General features: G+C 57.1%; 2 protein-coding genes across 6 annotated transcripts in view; both read left to right on the top strand.

The window, feature by feature from the left end:
* The window catches only part of ARID3A (AT-rich interaction domain 3A), a 34,311-nt gene extending 32,614 nt beyond the window's left edge, over positions 1-1,697 (top strand). For all 4 annotated transcript variants that reach the window (XM_047777790.1, XM_047777793.1, XM_047777792.1 and 1 more), the window contains exon 9: positions 792-1,697. In XM_047777790.1, coding sequence (XP_047633746.1) covers positions 792-994 — 203 coding nt within the window. In that variant the 3' untranslated portion in view covers positions 995-1,697. The remainder of the gene's footprint in view (positions 1-791) is intronic.
* Positions 1,698-9,855: 8,158 nt separating this feature from the next.
* Positions 9,856-15,680, top strand: WDR18 (WD repeat domain 18). 2 transcript variants are annotated; one of them, XM_047777787.1, is made up of 10 exons: positions 9,856-10,103; positions 11,080-11,190; positions 12,426-12,559; positions 12,824-12,965; positions 13,472-13,615; positions 13,697-13,761; positions 13,899-14,023; positions 14,244-14,410; positions 15,148-15,216; positions 15,359-15,680. In XM_047777787.1, exons 1-10 carry the CDS (start codon positions 9,894-9,896, stop codon positions 15,488-15,490), a joined length of 1,299 nt encoding a protein of 432 aa, XP_047633743.1. In that variant the 5' UTR covers positions 9,856-9,893; the 3' UTR covers positions 15,491-15,680. The 2 variants fall into 2 exon arrangements, with proteins under 2 accessions (XP_047633743.1, XP_047633744.1); XM_047777788.1 differs by having other exon boundaries at positions 9,859-10,103; positions 15,132-15,216.
* Positions 15,681-16,486: the final 806 nt, after the last annotated feature.

Genomic DNA, 16,486 nt, shown 5'->3' with positions numbered 1-16,486 from the left:
TAGAAAGTGCTCAGAAATGCACATCAAGTATTCCTTATCATTTTGCAAGTGATGTTTACAAGTTCCTTCTAAAAAATGATCAGGAGTTCCCATTGTGGCTCAACAGTAATGAACCCCGACTAGAATCCATGAGGATGTGGGTTCAGTCCCTGGCCTCGTTCAGTGAGTTAAGTATCTCTTGTTGCTGGGAGCTGTGGTGTTGGTTGCAGACGTGGCTCAGATCCCTCGTTGCTGTGGCTGTAGTCTAGGCCAGTAGCTGCAGCTTCCATTCAACTCTGAGCCTGGGAACTTCCTACACCACGTGTGCGGCAAAAAAATAAAAATTAAAAAGTGTGATCAGGGAATACCTATTGTCGTGCATCGGAAACAAATCCAACTGGGAACCATGAGGTTGCGGGTTTGATCCCTGGCTTCACTCAGTGGGTTAAAGATCCAGCAGTGCTGTGAGTTGTGGTGTGGGTCGCAGACACAGCTCGGATCTGGCTTTGCTGTGGCTGTGGTGTACTGGCAGCTGTGGCTCCAATTAGACCCCTAGCCTGGGAACCTCCATATGCCGCAGGTGTGGCCTTAAAAAAAAAGGAAAAAAAAAATTGTGATCAGGCCCATGGCTCCTACTGGCCACCAGGTGGTGCTGTCGATATGGGATAGCTTGGTTGCTGTGCCCACCCCCACCATGGTAGGAGGCTATTGGTGTCCTAGCTGGTCTGGGTGGATTTTGCAGGAATCCCTTGTACCTGTCACACAATCTTTTTAATTTTCATGACTTGTCTCTCCTCCTGTCCTTGCACCAGGAGTGCTGTTCGCCCAGCCACCGGCCCCCACGCCACCCTCAGCTCCCAGCAAAGGTGGAGGTGGCGGCAACCGGGGAGGAAACAGTGGGACCAGCAGCAGCAGCAGCAGCAGCAGCAGCACCGGCAGTGCAGGCAGCCAGGCCGGGCCAGCAGGGTTGTCTGCACCTACCACATCTTCTACCTCAAATAACTCATTGCCTTAACCGCAACACTCCCCACCCTGGGAGCCTGCCAGACAGGGCAGGGGGTCGAGGTGGGCGAAGCAGGGGCCGGGATGGCGGAAGATACGGGTGGGGAGGGGAGAGATCCACATAGGAGCCACAGCTAACGCCAAAAAGAAGAGAAAAATATATATACATATATATATATAAAGAAAATTTAATAAAACAGGGGAAAACCAAGGAACACTTGAATTACTCAGGTTTCAGACATTCAGAGAGATGAATTGTGAGAACAGCTAAGGAAATCGGCAAGGAGAGAGGCAGATGTCTCCTAGGGCTTTCCGGCAGCCCTGGTGGACCCCCCTGGACTGGTGTCTGGTGTCTGATCTGGACAGGCCGATCCTGTTTACCTCATACATCCCTGCACTGTTTTTTCATTTTTATGTTTTTTTTGTTTGTTTTGTTTTGTTTTCTGTTCATCACACACTTACCACACCCAGCTCCTTGTGTTGAATGAAACCCCTGAGCCAAGATCAGTTGAATTTTTTTTGCCTGTTGCTTTCGGGAACTTTTTTTTTTTTTAAAGAAATAGCCAAATTCAAACTCTATAGGATTTCTAAGAGGTTTTGGGGGTTTTATTTTGTAAATATTCTATTTTATTCTTGGGGGAGGAATCAAACCTAGGAAAAGGATATATATATCTCTATATATTTGTGTTCATTCAGGGAAACTGAACTTGAAAAAGCAAAAAAAAAAAGCAAAAAAAAGTAATACCTTTTTTATTTTTCCCATGACTGATTTGGGTTCGGTTGTGCGTTTCCTGTGGTGCAGTGGGCAGCTGGCCAGCGCAGGACACTGGATCCCTGGGCTAGAGCCAGCAGAGCCAATGAACTCAGGTGCTGTGGGCCGGGCTGGGGGGGAGGGTGCATGCAGGGGGTGGTCTTCGGGGGAAGGGGCACAGGAATGCTGAACGGCAGGCTGATGGTGACAGCGTCGCCAGTACTTGTTCTCTTCTCATGCTGTGGGTCCTTTAGGGACCCCGGAAGTCTTAACTCCAAGGAGAAAGTGCTGGGAGGGGGCTCGGCCTGTCAGTCCCAGGCTCCTTTCTCAGGGATGAATGCAGCCTGGGGACCCCCGGGCCTGAAAGGGCTGCTTTTAGAGACTGTCGATACTGGGGGGCGGGGTGAGCCGGCCTTAGCTCAGGGCTAGGTTTTTGGGGCCGCAGCACCCTGAATACCCCACCTCCTCATCCTCGACTCCCTAACTCTGTCCCTTCTTACCTGCTAGAGGCCAGGGGCCCTGCGGTAACTAAAGGAACTAAATAGAAGCTCCTTCCTCCACGACCTGGCCCCGTCCCCCAGTCGGAAGGTGGGCTATGGCATCTGATGTACCTGTGTGCGGCGACTGGGCGGGGTTTGGGGTCCTTGGGGACCAGATAGTTGGGTAGGGTTGTGGTTCCCACACAGCGCTTTTTCACGTTTCTCTGGGGCTGGGGGAAGGGTGGGATTAGCTCAGCTGTCCCCAGGGTGAGCCTGGAATCTCTAATTGGGCCCCGGGGAGCTGGGCCTAAGGAGCCCGGAGGGGCAGGGCACCCCCTCCTCCTCGCCTCAACGCAGGCGTCACCTTGTTGCCTTGGAAACGTTGGGGGTGGTCCTGAATCCCCAGTCTCACAGGGGTTTGCCTTCGTGTGGCTCCGAGCTGTGTCCCTGGGGGAGCCCCTTCCTTTGGTATATCTCAGGGTCTCTGACGCTCGCCCTTCCAGGAGGAGTGGCGCTGGGCACAGGGCTTTCCTTCCGCTTTTCCTCTGGAAGGTTCTCCCCCTCCAGTCTCTCACTGCAGCGGCACAATCATTGTGGGGGGGGGGGTCCTTTTGTTCCCCAGACACAATCTGCCCCCCACCCACGCTTGCTCGCCATCCTCCCGTTCTCCTCCCCTCCTCCAACCTGACCTCGGAGCAAGGGTCGCCCTCTGGGCACCTCCCACTCAAATCTGCCGACCTTGTGGGGGGGGGGCTGTCTGCTCTGAGTTTCTTTCTACCTCAGGTCTGACTGTTGATGCCAAAACACCCGCCCAGCTGCCCCCCTCCCCAGCCACTAGCTCAGGGCTTTCAGCGGGTACTGTCCTGGGTCCCACCTCCCTGAGTCCAGGTTGCCCGCTGGCCCTAGTGTGCATAGGGGCGCCGCCCAGATCTAACTCAGGGTGTGCCTGCTGCGCAACGCTGATTGTAGGGGACAGGTGGGGGCGTGGGCCCAGGAGGGGCACCCCCAGCAGCCCCTCCCACTCAACCCTGCCCTGCTGCCGCCTGTTGGGAGGGTTTCTGGTTCATCACCCTTTATGCAAACCCAGGTGGGGACAAGGGCTGTTTATTCTGGAATGGATGGGGCTTAGCAGCATGCCGTGCATGGGGACTCTCAAAACTCAGGATCGATAGGGGCACCCCTACTTTGGAGATACTTTATGGATGGGCTGCTTCTAGAACCTTCCTTGTGACCTCTATACCGGCCGCAGGGCTGTAGCTGTCCGGCTGTGGGGGGGGGTGGGGGCGGGGGTAGGGGTCGGGGCACCGGGCGGTGGGTTGGTTTGTAATAGTTGTGCGTTTGTACAGTCACTTTTCTCACTGTTAGCATTTTTGCCCACTACCATCCTTTTTTTTCCTTAATTTTGCTTCTGCATTTTTTTTTCTCGGCAAACACGAATTCAAGCCTTTCATTCCTGACATGTGAAATTTCAGTTTCTCTGGGGTTTGTCAGATGGCGTGGAGACCACGCCTGAACTCAGGTTAAAGGGGGAAAAAAAACTTCCAATAAAAAGATGTAAATCTACTCTCTACCTCTGGCCGGGCCCAGCCTGCCGCCGCGCCCTGGCCGCGGCCGGGCAGCCTGTGATGATTTATTTCAGTTTTTGCAGAACATTCAGGTATTAAAAGGGAGGGAAAAAAAAAAAAGACCAAAAAAAAAGATAAAAAGAAAAAAAAAGGTGTGATTTTGAAATTTAAAAGAACACTGAAAGTTTACATTTTATAACATTATTATGCAGATTGTATTTAAACTTCAGAAATATTTAAGACAGTTGTAACCCTGTAAAGCTGATGAAATATTAAAACGAGACAAAACACTTCTGACTTTTAACAGAAAACGTCTCCTGTGGTGGTTTTTTTGGGTGTCGCCCCACCTCCACCAGGGACTCTGAGGCCAGGGGGCTGCTTGACACCCCACAGTGCCCAGGATGGCCCCCCACAGAGGACACCCACCTCCACACCAGCTCTCTCCCGCCTCCTCAGTGTCACCCTCCTCCTAGTGAGCAGGCATGGTCATTAGCGCCTCTGTGGATGCCTGATGCACAGTCCCCTCCCAGGGATTTGGGGAAGATAAGGGGTGTGGCAGAGCCATTGTCCCCAGCCTGTTCCCCAGCCCCCTAGGCTAGGCCTCCTGCCCCTGCCACCAAGGGTTCTTTGTGATGGCTCCTAGGGTGTCTGATCTAAGCCCCTGCCCCTCCTCATCACTGGTCTCATCTTGGTTCCCTAAGGATCCACCCCCCCAACTCCCCGCCACCTTCTTCTGGGCATTTGCTGGAATGGCCATCCCCCCTTCCTCCCTTCTTTGCCTGGAAAACTCCTTTTCACATGCTCTCTGAAACACTGAGCAATGAGTGTGGGTCTCTGAAGCCTCAGTTCCCCAACTCCATTGTGGGGACCACATCCACCTCTTGGCCGCCCTTTACTGGACTCAGTGGGACACTGGCCTTTGAGTGGAAAGGCAAGGAGCCCCCCTCATGCCCACTGGGTACAGCCCAGGTGGGCTTTGCCTCACAGGGGCCCACCCTGCCTGTCCCAGCCTTCCCACAGTGGTTCGGTTCACATGTCCACATTTCACTTGTGGCCCCAAAAACAGACCAAGGCAGGGGGGCGGGGGGGTCAGCCCCCTGGGCTCAGCACCTACAGGAGGGAGACCTGCATTCTCAGCCTCCACTCTGTAGGATGTTGGCTGGAACGTTCCTGGGCATCCGATCAACAGTCACTTCATCCCCACCCTATGCCCAGGGGACTCGACAGCTCAAGGTCAGCGTGGCGGGCTGGTAGGCAGACCCAGCCTCCTGCCACCTTCTCTGGCCATGGCTGGCCCAGGCCGGTCCCTCCTGGCTGGGTCAGCCCCCAAGTCTGTGTTGAATGAGGAAAAGTAAGTCACCCCTCCCACTGCACACGCCTCTCTGCAGCCCATCACGTGGTCCCAGCCTCCAGCCTGGGACCAGGAGAGGTTGGAGGACAGGTTAACCTACCTGCCTCTCCGAGCCTCCTTCCCCCTATTCCCCTGCCCTAGAGGTAAAGGAAAAGTGATTTTTTTTTTTTTTAAAGGCCCTTTTGGCAAACTGGATTGGCCAGTCCAGCATCTTCATTCCTTTGCTGAAGTGGCCCAGAGAAGGGGCAATAGGCCCTGAGGTCACACAGCCCCCAGGGGGATGCAGGGAGGAGTCGGGCCTCACCACCTCCTCCCCAGCCTCCCAGAGCCCCGCTGAGCCTCCCGCCTCCTGGGCCTCCCGCTCCTGCTCCGTGTTTGTTAGGAGGCGCAGGGAGCCTCCCAGGAGGTGAAACTCAAAACCACGTCTGATGGGCAGAGCCTAGGGAGCCAGCCTGGAGCAGAAGGTGTGGATGAAAAGATCCCCGAGAAAGAAGAGGATTTTCTGCTTGAGTCATCTGCCTTCTCTTCTACCATTACTGCACTTAATGGGGGGGGCCCCCAGGAAGACCGGGCTGCTGGGTTTCTTTGTGGGCCCACCCTCCCAACCACTGCCTCCCACCCCAGTGCCTGCAAACTGGAAGTGCTCTATACATGTGAAGGGAATGAAGACTGCAGGGCTGGGACCCAGAGGGGTTGTGCAGATCTCTGTGCCTCAGTTTCCCCATCCTGCTCCTGCTGCCACCCTCACGCCCTCCAGGCCTAGGATTTGGTGGTTCTGGGACCAGGCGTCATGCTGGCACCAAGGAGGTCTGATGACTGGGTGGTCCAAGAGGCCCCCAAAGTGTGGCTTTTGTCCTGCCCTTCTGACACAACTGGTCAGTCCTCATTCCGGAACTAGGCTGGGGGTGGGGTGACCTCTGACCTCATGTAGCAGCCTGAGTGAGCTGGGTCCCCTGGGAAGGGAGGAGGGGAGGGGGAGGAGGGGAAAGAGAGGCCTGGGAGGGGACTGGGACTGCAATCTGGCTGCCCTGCCCTCCAGTGGAGTCCTGGCCTGCCCCTGCCTGAGTGTCCACGTCAGCGCCCCTCTCTGCTCTCTTGGCCACAGTTCTGTTTACACAACTGGTTCTTCTGCGGCCCACACCTTCAGGGCCCACCCTGGTGTCCTGGAACCTGGGTGCTTGGGAACTTCCAGGCCCTACTTCCCCAGATGTGGCCGCAGAACCAGGGCTGAATCCCATAGCTGTGGGGAAACTGAGGCCTGGAGCTGAGCAGTGACCGGCCCCCGTGCTCAGAAGGACAGGGGTCGGAGTTCCCATCATGGCTCCGTGGTTAAGAAACCCGACTAGTATCCACAAGAACTCAGGTTCAATCCCTGGCCTCGCTCAGTGAGTTAAAGATCTGGTGTGGCCATGAGCTGTGGTGTAGGTCGCAAGTGCTCCTCAGAGCTGGCATGGCTGTGACTGGTGCAGGCTGGCAGCTACAGCTCTGATTCAACCCCTAGCCTGGGAAACTCCATGTGCCTCAGTGCAGCCGTCAAAAGACAAAAAAAAAAGGATGGGGGTTAAGCCCTGAGTTGGTGGTTAGAAGGCAACAACACAGTGTGCCCATTCTCAAATGGGGTTCCGGAGAGTTCCTGGGGTACAGGATTCAAAGAAATATGGTTTTGGAGTTCCCGTGGTGGCGCAGTGGTTAACGAATCCGACTAGGAACCATGAGGTTGCGGGTTCAGTCCCTGCCCTTGCTCAGTGGGTTAACGATCCGGCGTTGCCGTGAACTGTGGTGTAGGTCCCTGCCCTTGCTCAGTGGGTTAATGATCCGGCGTTGCTGTGGGCTGTGGTGTAGGTCGCAGACATGGCTCGGATCCAGTGTTGCTGTGGCTCTGGCGTAGGCCGGTGGCTGTAGCTCTGATTAGACCCCTGGCCTAGGAACCTCCATATGCCTCGGGAGCAGCTCAAGAAAAGGCAAAAAGACAAAACAAACAAAAAACAAAGAAATACGGTTTAGGGAAAACAGTATCTGAAAAATGTAAACTAGCATTCAAGGTATTTCATTTTTCTTTTTTTTTTTGCTATTTCTTGGGCAGCTCCCTCGGCATATGGAGGTTCCCAGGCTAAGGGTCTAATCAGAGCTGTAGCCACCAGCCTACGCCAGAGCCACAGCAACACGGGATCCGAGCCGCATCTGCAGCCTACACCACAGCTCACAGCAACGCCGGATCGTTAACCCACTGAGCAAGGGCAGGGACCGAACCTGCAACCTCATGGTTCCTAGTCAGATTCGTTAACCACTGCGCCACCACGGGAACTCCCCATTTTTCTTATTCACACTTTAAAAACAAACAAAAAACAATGTTTGAGGAAGTGGGGAGGGAGCATCAGCGGTTCTGGGGGTGGAAAACATGAACTGTTTTCCCCAATCCATCTTTGGGATTAGGTAGTCCTTGCCTCGGTTTTCCCTTTTGACATCTGCTGAAGGTTTGGACACTCAGCTCTTCCCAATTTACAAAAGTCTTTCAGTTTCACATGCCTCTCCCCACCCCGTGGGATAAAATTCTGATGCCCCTGTCCAGTTCCCTGCTCCATGGTGTGCCTCAGGGCCTTTGCATACACCTCTGACCCTCTTTCTCTTCAGGTTATTACTTTCTGCTTGAAGGACACCTGCTCTGGGAAGCCCCTCCTCCAGACCTCCAGACCAGGTAAGTCCCCCCTGATGTCCCTCCCTTCTTGCTAGGCCCCCTGGGTTCGGAATGGCGGCTGGAGCCTGCCATCTGGCGGCCGGAACTGGAGTTGCGGGCCCCCAGGCTCTGGGCGCCGTTCCTCCTCCAGGAAGCTCTTCCCTCTCTCCACCATCCTCTCCCTGTTAGGGCGGCGGGGTTGGGGGACGAGGACCCCTGTCCCCTCTGGACGCTGTTGAACGCACCCCACACCCAGTCTCCCCAGTGTTGTGGGTTCGCCGCCCAGGATAGCCTCGACTTTATTTTTCGTCTTTTGTCTTTTCAGGGCCGCACCAGCATATGGAGGTTCCCAGGCTAGGGGACAAATCGGAGCTGTAGCCGCCGGCCTATGCCACAGCCACAGCCACATCAGATCCGAGCCGCGTCTGCGACCACCGCAACGCCGGATCCTTAACCCACTGAGCGAGGCCAGGGATCGAACCTGCAAACTCATGCTTCCTAGTCGGTTTTCTTTCCGCGGATTCGTTTGGGGCTGCACCACGACAGGAACTCCTCCCTTTTTTAAATGTTAAGATATAGATCAACAGTCATTTGCTACAAAGAAACTTACTCATTTTAAAACAAAATAGAAATTAAAACTGATGTAGGGAGTTCCCGTCGTGGCACAGTGGTTAGCGAATCCGACTAGGAACCATGAGGTTGTGGGTTCGATCCCTGCCCTTGCTCAGTGGGTTAACGATCCTGCGTTGCCGTGAGCTGTGGTGTAGGTCGCAGACGCAGCTCGGATCCCGAGTTGCTGTGGCTCTGGCATAGGCCGGTGGCTACAGCTCCGATTCGACCCCTAGCCTGGGAACCTCCATATGCCGGGGGAGCGGCCCAAAGAAATAGCAAAAAGACAAAAAAAAAAAAAAAAAAAACTGATGTAGCTCTAGCGTCTGAGTAATGACGCAATCAGGCATTAGTTTAAATCAGCTATTGCTGCTGCAATCAGTTTTCTCAACTTATCAAGAATTATTATGCCTGTTTTATTGATTTCTGATATATTCCAATTAAAAACATTTTTCCTCAACCTTATAAGTTGCGCTTCTAATTTTCCTATAAGTAGCCAGAGAAAGCAAAAAATAAATACCTGCAGCTTGCGTTGTGGAATGGAATTCAGGAAAAATATGATGACAGTAAGCATCTCAGGAAATTCTAAGGGAACAATAATTCCACTTTTTAAAATGCACTGGTTTTAGACGTGGCCTGCGGCCGGCAGCTATAACATGAGGTAAGTGCTCCTCAGACAGAGCTCCCAACTTGCTCGACTTGCACCAAATTGCTTAAATAAAAATGCAGGAGTTCCCATGCGGAAACGAATTCGACTAGGAACCATGAGGTTGAGGGTTCCATTCCTGGCCTCCCTCTGTGGGTTAAGGATCCGGCGTTGCCATGATCCGGCCTTGCCATGAGCTGTGGTGTAGGTCGCAGACACGGCTCGGATCTGGCGTTGCTGTGGCTGTGGTGTAGCTGGCGGCTACAGCTCCGATTAGACCCCTAGCCTGGGACCCTCCATATGCCGGAGGTGCGGCACTCAACAGCCAAAAGCCAAAAGCCAAAAAAAAAAAAATGCAGATTTTGTGGCCCACGAAGAAGGGTGTGTCCAGGGGTAGGCGGAAGGTGGATTGATGAATATGCATCTAATTAGCATGCATCGAGGACTAACTCTCTGGGTTATGTAAGGTGCGTCGTGCGTTTTATGTGCAACGTCTCATTCGGGGCTGTGTGTACTCAGTACTTACATAATAATCGTAAAAAAATTCGAGAGGTTGAGTACTTGACCAACCCAGAAATGGCCAAGCCAGACCTCTAGGCTCTGCAGCTCCTAACTGCTCTTAAGGAATCTTCCAAAATGTGTACCTCTTAATTCTCCGCGGAGCGGAGTTCACAAGTTCACAGGCTAGTTCACAAGGTAGCCACCTCCCTGACGCATGTGCGCAGGTGCGGGGCGGCCGGCAGGAGCCGGGCAACGTGGGCACCGCTCTAGCCCGCACGGCGTGGTCGCCAACGTCTCGCTAGTGATGACGCCCGTCCGGGGCGGTGAAGAGGGAAAATGGCGGCGCCCATGGAGGTGGCCGTGTGTACGGACTCAGCGGCCCAGCTGTGGAGCTGCGTCGTGTGGGAGCTGCACTCGGGCGCTAACCTGCTCACGTACCGCGGCGGCCAAGCCGGGCCTCGCGGACTGGCGCTGCTCAATGGCGAGTATCTGCTGGCGGCGCAGCTGGGCAAGAACTACATCAGCGCCTGGGAGCTGCAGAGAAAGGTGCGGTTGCGGGCGCTCCGGCGCAGGAGCCTGGGGTCGAGGGAAGGAGCGGTGGGGTCCGCTCGGACCCCGAGCCGGGTTGGGGGTAGGGAGTCTCAGTTAGGGAGCTCTGCGCACGCGCGGGTGTGGGGGCTCTTTTTGGATGTGGGAGGTGCGCGCCCAGGGTGGGTTGGCGCGGTTAGCGCGCTGCGCACGCGCGGAGCTGAGGTCTGTGTCTCCCGGGCTTGGGGGGCGGGCCTCTGGACCACCAGCTTCGCGCAAGCGGGCAAAGAGGGCTGGGGGTGGGTCCCTTAGGTGCCCTATGCTGGAGCTGGCGCGTTGGGCGGGAATTTTAATTGAAGGGAGTTTTCAGGGGGTCCTGTGGGTATCTTGGGTTTTCAAGGTGAAGGTCCGAGGCCTGGGGAAGCCACCTGAAAGATAGCCTGGGAGATTCATGTGTTTATTTACCCCCCACACCATAAAAGACGCTACCTTTTGCCACCAGGGCCCATGGTTTCTCACAAAAACAACCATATGCAGCCCCTGAAGCTGCTTGCCACCTCTTTTTGCCAGCCGACATCCCTTAGGGGCAAGCTCTATGTTCTGACTGTGCTTGATGTGGTCCATGCACAAACAGAAGTTCTGTTTTAGAGATTTGGAAACTGAGGCTCAAGGCAGGATTGGGGCAAAAGCCCTCCTGGACCCTCTGTGCTTTGCCTATCCCCACACTCACAGGGCCCTCCTGCCCCAAGCCCACACAGGCACTGTCCTGCTTCTGAGTGAACCACAGGCCTCTACCTCTGCCCTGCAAAGCCTCACCTGGAGCAGATTCCCCCTTGCTGAACTGTGAACTAGCTCAAGCTACCCCTTTCCCTGCTCCTCCTTCTAGTCCTCCTGGACTTAGCAGCTGCCCCGGGCACCTGCCCCACTTGCCCCACTTGCCTCACCCCTGGCTACCTCATTCCATATGGGACTCAGAGGCCTCTTCTGCCTCTAGGACCAGCTTCAGCAGAAGATCATGTGCCCTGGGCCTGTGACCTGTCTCACCACATCGCCCAATGGCCTGTACGTGCTGGCAGGGATCGCAGAGAGCATATACCTGTGGGAGGTAAGCAGAAGAGTACAGAACTAGGGTAGGGGGAAGGTCAGCCTGCAGGTGGACCATGGGGTCAGACCACTGACCGGTTGTCACCAACAGTCTGTTATGTTTGGGGGAAAACTCACCTCACTTCCTGAAGGATCTGAAACTACAGGACACAGCCTGCAGCCACGTCTGCCTTTCCCACCTTCAGCCACAGCTGTAGAACATCCTTCTTGCTGCCCCCCCCCCAACTCCACAGAAGTAGGCAAAGAGAACTGAGGCTCTGTGGACTGCAAGAGGATACGAAGCTTTGTTATTTAACCCCAGGGCTCTTATACCTTAGGGAGTGACTCTGAAACTAGGAAGCGGTTCTTCAGGCATAGGGAGAGAAACAGGCAAGGGGGCACTCTTCACAGGTAGAAAGCCTTCCCTGCCTGCTGTCCAACTGGTGCCGGCGTGTGGGCAGAAACCAGCAGCCCATCTACTGTCAGTAACTGTCATCCGTGGTTTGGCTATCCTTGATGGGGGACAGTCTGTGGTCTGCATCCTTGGTTGGGGGCCGCCCTCTTAGAGAATTCCTGGGCAGCATGAGTGGTGACCACAAGGGGGCGCCCCATAGCCAACCAGAGGTCCTTTTCCCCTTATCTCTTCAGGGGGAACAGGTGTTTGTGTCCAGGCTTTCTTCTTATAAAGACAGAGTTCACCTCACCCCAGCATGACGTCATCTGAGTTGCTTACATCCCCCAAGACAATATTCAAGCGAGGCTGGGATGTCAACACATGTGTCTGGGACATCTTCCCCCCAGCACCACCATGGCCCTTCCCCAGTGTCTCTGCCACCAGGTGCCTCCTCTCCTGGACACTGAGCTTCCCTTCCCCCAGAGTTCACAGCACAAGACACCCTCATCCCTCTTGCCAGCTTGAAAGATGGTGACTTGCCACTGTGACCAATTTGTCGTTGTAGGGAGCTGCCTGCATGTCCTGGGTGTAGCCAATCCTGGAGGGACCCACTCCCTCAGCAGCCTCCCCCTCAGCCTTGTCACTCCCACCCATACCTTCCAGGGGCCTGTGTCACACCACCCCTAGCATCATCTGAATAGGGGACAGGTATGGGCAGGACTGGAGGGGGCACAGCCCAGCCTGCCTCTCCGTTCACTTCAGACACTGCAGGCCTCAAGCCACCAGCCTAAACGCTGGTGCTGCCAATGTGGGCCGGGCCCTCCCCATGGGCTCCCCTGACCCAGGTGCCCCTCCCATCCCAGGTCTCCACAGGGAATCTCCTGGTCATCCTGAGCCGCCACTACCAGGATGTGTCATGCCTGCAGTTCACAGGGGATAGCAGCCACTTCCTCTCAGGGGGCAAGGACTGCCTGGTGCTGGCCTGGAGCCTCTGCAGGTAGAGTCTCGGCCCTGGCGGGCGCCTCATCCCACAAGAACATCTGACTGGGCAAGGAAAGAAGAGCAGGGCGCCTGCTCCATAGAAAGGCCATGCCAAGGCCCTGTGGTGGGATGGGGGTCAGGTGGCTGGTGTGAGGAGGACTGGGGCCGTGGGCAGCCTCCCATGAGGAGGGGCCTGGCTGCTGCCCACAGACGGGGTAGGAGCATGGGGGCGGAGGTCTCCTTCTCCACTGAGGTCTGGCTCCCCCACCCCGACCCCAAGCGTGCTGCAGGCAGACCCCTCCAGGACCCCCGCCCCCCGGCACGTCTGGTCTCGCCACACCCTCCCCATCACAGACCTGCACTGCGGCTTTGGGGGGCCCCTTGCCCGGGTGGCCACTGCCTCACTGGACCAGACAGTGAAGGTAGGACATCTGTGTGTGCGTGCACACACAAACACACACACACAGGCCTGCCCCAGTGTAAGCCCAGCCTAGTGGCTGGCGGGTTGCTGGCCCGCGTGAGCCAGAATACCGCCTCCTCCCTGAGGCTTGCCGCTCCAGACAGCTCTTAATCCCCCTGATGCTTCCGTTCTCAAGGACGTCCAGTGGGTGGACAGTCCAGGCCTAAGTTGGCGTGGAAATTCCCACTTGGCTGCCACACATGGTGGTTCCTGGCCAAGTTTTAGGGGAGTCGAGGGCATCCTGGCCCTCAGGTCTTTGTCCCTGGGTGGAGGGGTCCAGGGCTGAGTAGGTGGTGATGGGGGTGGGGGTAAGGTGCTGACTATGGCTGAAGCAGGCATTGGCAAGGGGTCCCAGGATGAGAACCGGGTCCCGAAATTCTCATGGCCCCAGCTCCTGTCTGAGGTTTCCCGTGGGGCCTGTGGTCTCCTGGGCCACCAGCCCTCAGACGGGTGCCTGCCCGCCCCCAGCTGTGGGAGGTCTCCTCGGGCGAGCTGCTCCTGTCTGTGCTCTTCGACGTGGGCATCATGGCTGTGACCATGGACCTGGCTGAGCATCACATGTTCTGCGGTGGCAGCGACGGCTCCATCTTCCAGGTCGACCTCTGTACCTGGGTGAGTGGCCGTGGGCGGTGGGGGGCCTCGGGCTGAGGCACTGCCATGGCCTCTGCTCACCGGCCCTCCTGGCCTCCGCAGCCTGGGCAGCGAGAGAAGAGCTTCCAGCCGGAGCAGGACAGCGGGAAGGTGTTCAGAGGGCACAGGTGCGGGGATGGGGTTGATGGGGCCGGGGTAGAGGGGGGTGTCCCGTGGCCTGGGGTCATTGTGCTGACCTCCCGCAGGCCTGTGCATTCCCAGGACCCAGGTGACCTGCCTGTTGGCATCCTCCGTCTGTCAACAGGAACCAGGTGACCTGCTTGTCGGTGTCCACGGATGGCAGTGTGCTGCTCTCAGGCTCCCACGATGAGACCGTGCGACTCTGGGACGTGCAGAGCCAGCAGTGCCTCAGGACCGTGACCCTCAAAGGTGGGCGGGCAGCCCCCGAGGGGTCCTGAGTCCATGTGGCCCTACCTGATGTTCTGCACCATAGCTGGGGCTGGGAGGGAGGACCCACCACAGCTGGGGTGGGGGTGTCAAGGGGAGCACCAGGGCCCCAGGGAGGTGGTGGTGAGGCGCCAGGGGCTGGAGGCCTGGGTCCAGGCTGGGTTGAGGTGGGTGGGTCCCGATTGCCGCCTGCCCACCTCAGGCCCGGTGACCAACGCCACCATCATGCTGGCGCCCATCAGCATGCTGAGCTCCGACTTCAGGCCCAGCCTGCCCCTCCCCCACTTCAACAAGCACCTGCTGGGTGCCGAGCATGGGGATGAGCCGCACCACGGGGGCCTCACGCTGCGCCTGGGCCTCCACCAGCAGGTACGTCTTTTCCCCTCCACCCCGCCCCCACAGGTGCTCCCACCCTTGTGCCCCTGGGGGGACCTGGCCTGGCTCATCCTCCACAGTGTGGCTCTGTGTTCCCTGGGGGTTGGGGTCCTGGCTAGGACCCTCCACAAAGTGGTGGAGCCTCCTCTGACAAGATGCCCCAGATACATGTGTGGAGTTACTCTCTTCAACTGGCCTGGCCCCCATGATGACCTGCCTGTCCTCAGCCGCCCTGGCCTTGCCCACCAGGGCTGTGCTCTGTCCGCGTGTGCCGCAGAATCACACAGGCCTGTGGGGGTGTCCTTAGCCCTCCTCAGGATTTGCTGGCCGAGCACGCTGTACCCCGATGGTGTCCAGCCGGAGACGGACAGCCTCTCCACGGCAGCAGGGTCCTTCCATCACGCTGGGTGGCCAGGCCTTCTCCACAGCCTGGTCATCTGTTCTAGGACATTTCTGCACATCCCTTGAGGCTTCTCCCCAGGCGCATGCCTGCCATGGGGCGTAAGCTCCCATCCCCTGGGCCTTGGGGGGTGGTGTCCTGCAGCAGGAAGATTAGAGGAAACAAGCATGAGGCTCCGGGCAGGGCATGGGGTTGATGCCTTCATTCTTGACAGCCCCCAGCCAGGCCACCCTTCTCTGAACCTGTCTCACCACCCATCGGGCTGCTGCCAGCACTGCTAGGGAAGACCAGAGCAGCCCGCTGACCACTGATCAGGCTCCTTCTGTTTCAGGGGTCAGAGCCCAGCTATCTGGAGCGGGCAGAGCAGCTGCACTCCGTGATGTGCAGCACAATGGAGAAGGTGGGGACAGGGCCCCCAGATGGGGGGGTTGGGAAGGGCCCAAGGGAGAGGAGGTGGGAGAAGGGGCCCCAAGAGGGTGGGGGCAGGGCTGCCTGCAGTGTCTAGGGCCCCCTCCTGCCCTGAGCACCAGCCCCTCCCGTAGAACGTCCTGGGCGGCCAGGACCAGCTGCGGATCCGCGTGACGGAGCTGGAGGATGAGGTGCAGAATCTGCGCAAGATCAACCGAGATCTGTTTGACTTCTCCACGCACATCATCACACGGCCAGCCAAGTGAGCCCAGCCGATGGCCTAGGACGGCGCCCGTGGGGTTGCAGCCAGGCCAGCAGATCCCAGGGCCAGTGTCTTAGCTTGGACGTTCACTCCAACCAGAAGTCTCCGTCCCTTGTTGACCCACTGTCCTGTCCTGACCTGCCTTGTCATGTTGGTGCTGTTCTTTTTCTAACAAAAGACCTGAAATCCTCGCATCTCAGTCTCCTTGTGCCGCACTGCACTCAAGATCCTCCTGGCAGGACCTGCCTCAGCTGAATTCAGAGCCATCACAGGGCCCGTGTTTAAAATCTGGTGTCGGGATGCCTGGGTTCTCATGTTTTCACATACCTGCTGTCTTGGCGAGACCGAGGGGCCTGGGCCACCTGTGGACCGCAGCTGGGCAGCCTCGGAGCTGCAGGCCGAGGCCACCAGGGGCAGGAGTGATGTGGGGGGAGCAGTGTAGACACCAGTTCTGCTCCTCTGATGGCCACCCAGCGTGTACCCAGTTGGGGTCAGGGCAGACAGTTCTGGGCCAGGATCCAAGGAAGGACAGGCACCCCACTGCCCAGGGGAGACAGCCATACCACCAGGTGCCAGCCAGCACCTGGAGCCCAGACATGTGGGCCCCAAGGTGACCCGTGGAGCTTTCCAGAAAGTTGCCCCCAAATGACAGCTTGCCTAATGGTCCAGAAAATCCATGTGACTTAGCAGATGCCATAATCACTGTACCTGAAGGCCTTGCTGAGCTTGTGCTTTTAGGGCATCCTTTTCCTGGGCTTCACCCTTCACCAGCAGCCTAGTCGTGCTGCAGCAGAATGACAGGCAGCGCCTGGGCCCACCCTCATTGCCCACTCATGGGGGCAGTTACCTGGAGCTGCTAGCTGAGGCGTCTGCTGTCTGGTGGGGTCTGCATTGTAGGTCCTCCCCCCTACACGGTGAGGTTACAGCACGCATGGGGCCCTAGGGGGTCCTAGCAGTGGGGAGGAGGGGCCCACGGCAGCCACAGCACAGAGCTTGGGGC

This window comes from Phacochoerus africanus, chromosome 4 (genome assembly GCF_016906955.1).
Source record: "Phacochoerus africanus isolate WHEZ1 chromosome 4, ROS_Pafr_v1, whole genome shotgun sequence".
NCBI lineage: Eukaryota > Metazoa > Chordata > Mammalia > Artiodactyla > Suidae > Phacochoerus > Phacochoerus africanus.
Note: the sequence above shows the minus strand (reverse complement) of the source record. Positions and strands in the feature narration are given on the sequence as shown.

Bases quoted from the DNA above. Each gene is read 5' to 3' on its own strand.
- WDR18 (XM_047777787.1), top strand. From the start codon at position 9,894: ATGGCGGCGCCCATGGAGGTGGCCGTGTGTACGGACTCAGCGGCCCAG. The intron at 12,560-12,823 runs GTAGAGTCTCGG...CCCGACCCCAAG, and splicing joins CTGGCCTGGAGCCTCTGCAG to CGTGCTGCAGGCAGACCCCT. The intron at 13,762-13,898 runs GTGCGGGGATGG...GTCTGTCAACAG, and splicing joins AAGGTGTTCAGAGGGCACAG to GAACCAGGTGACCTGCTTGT.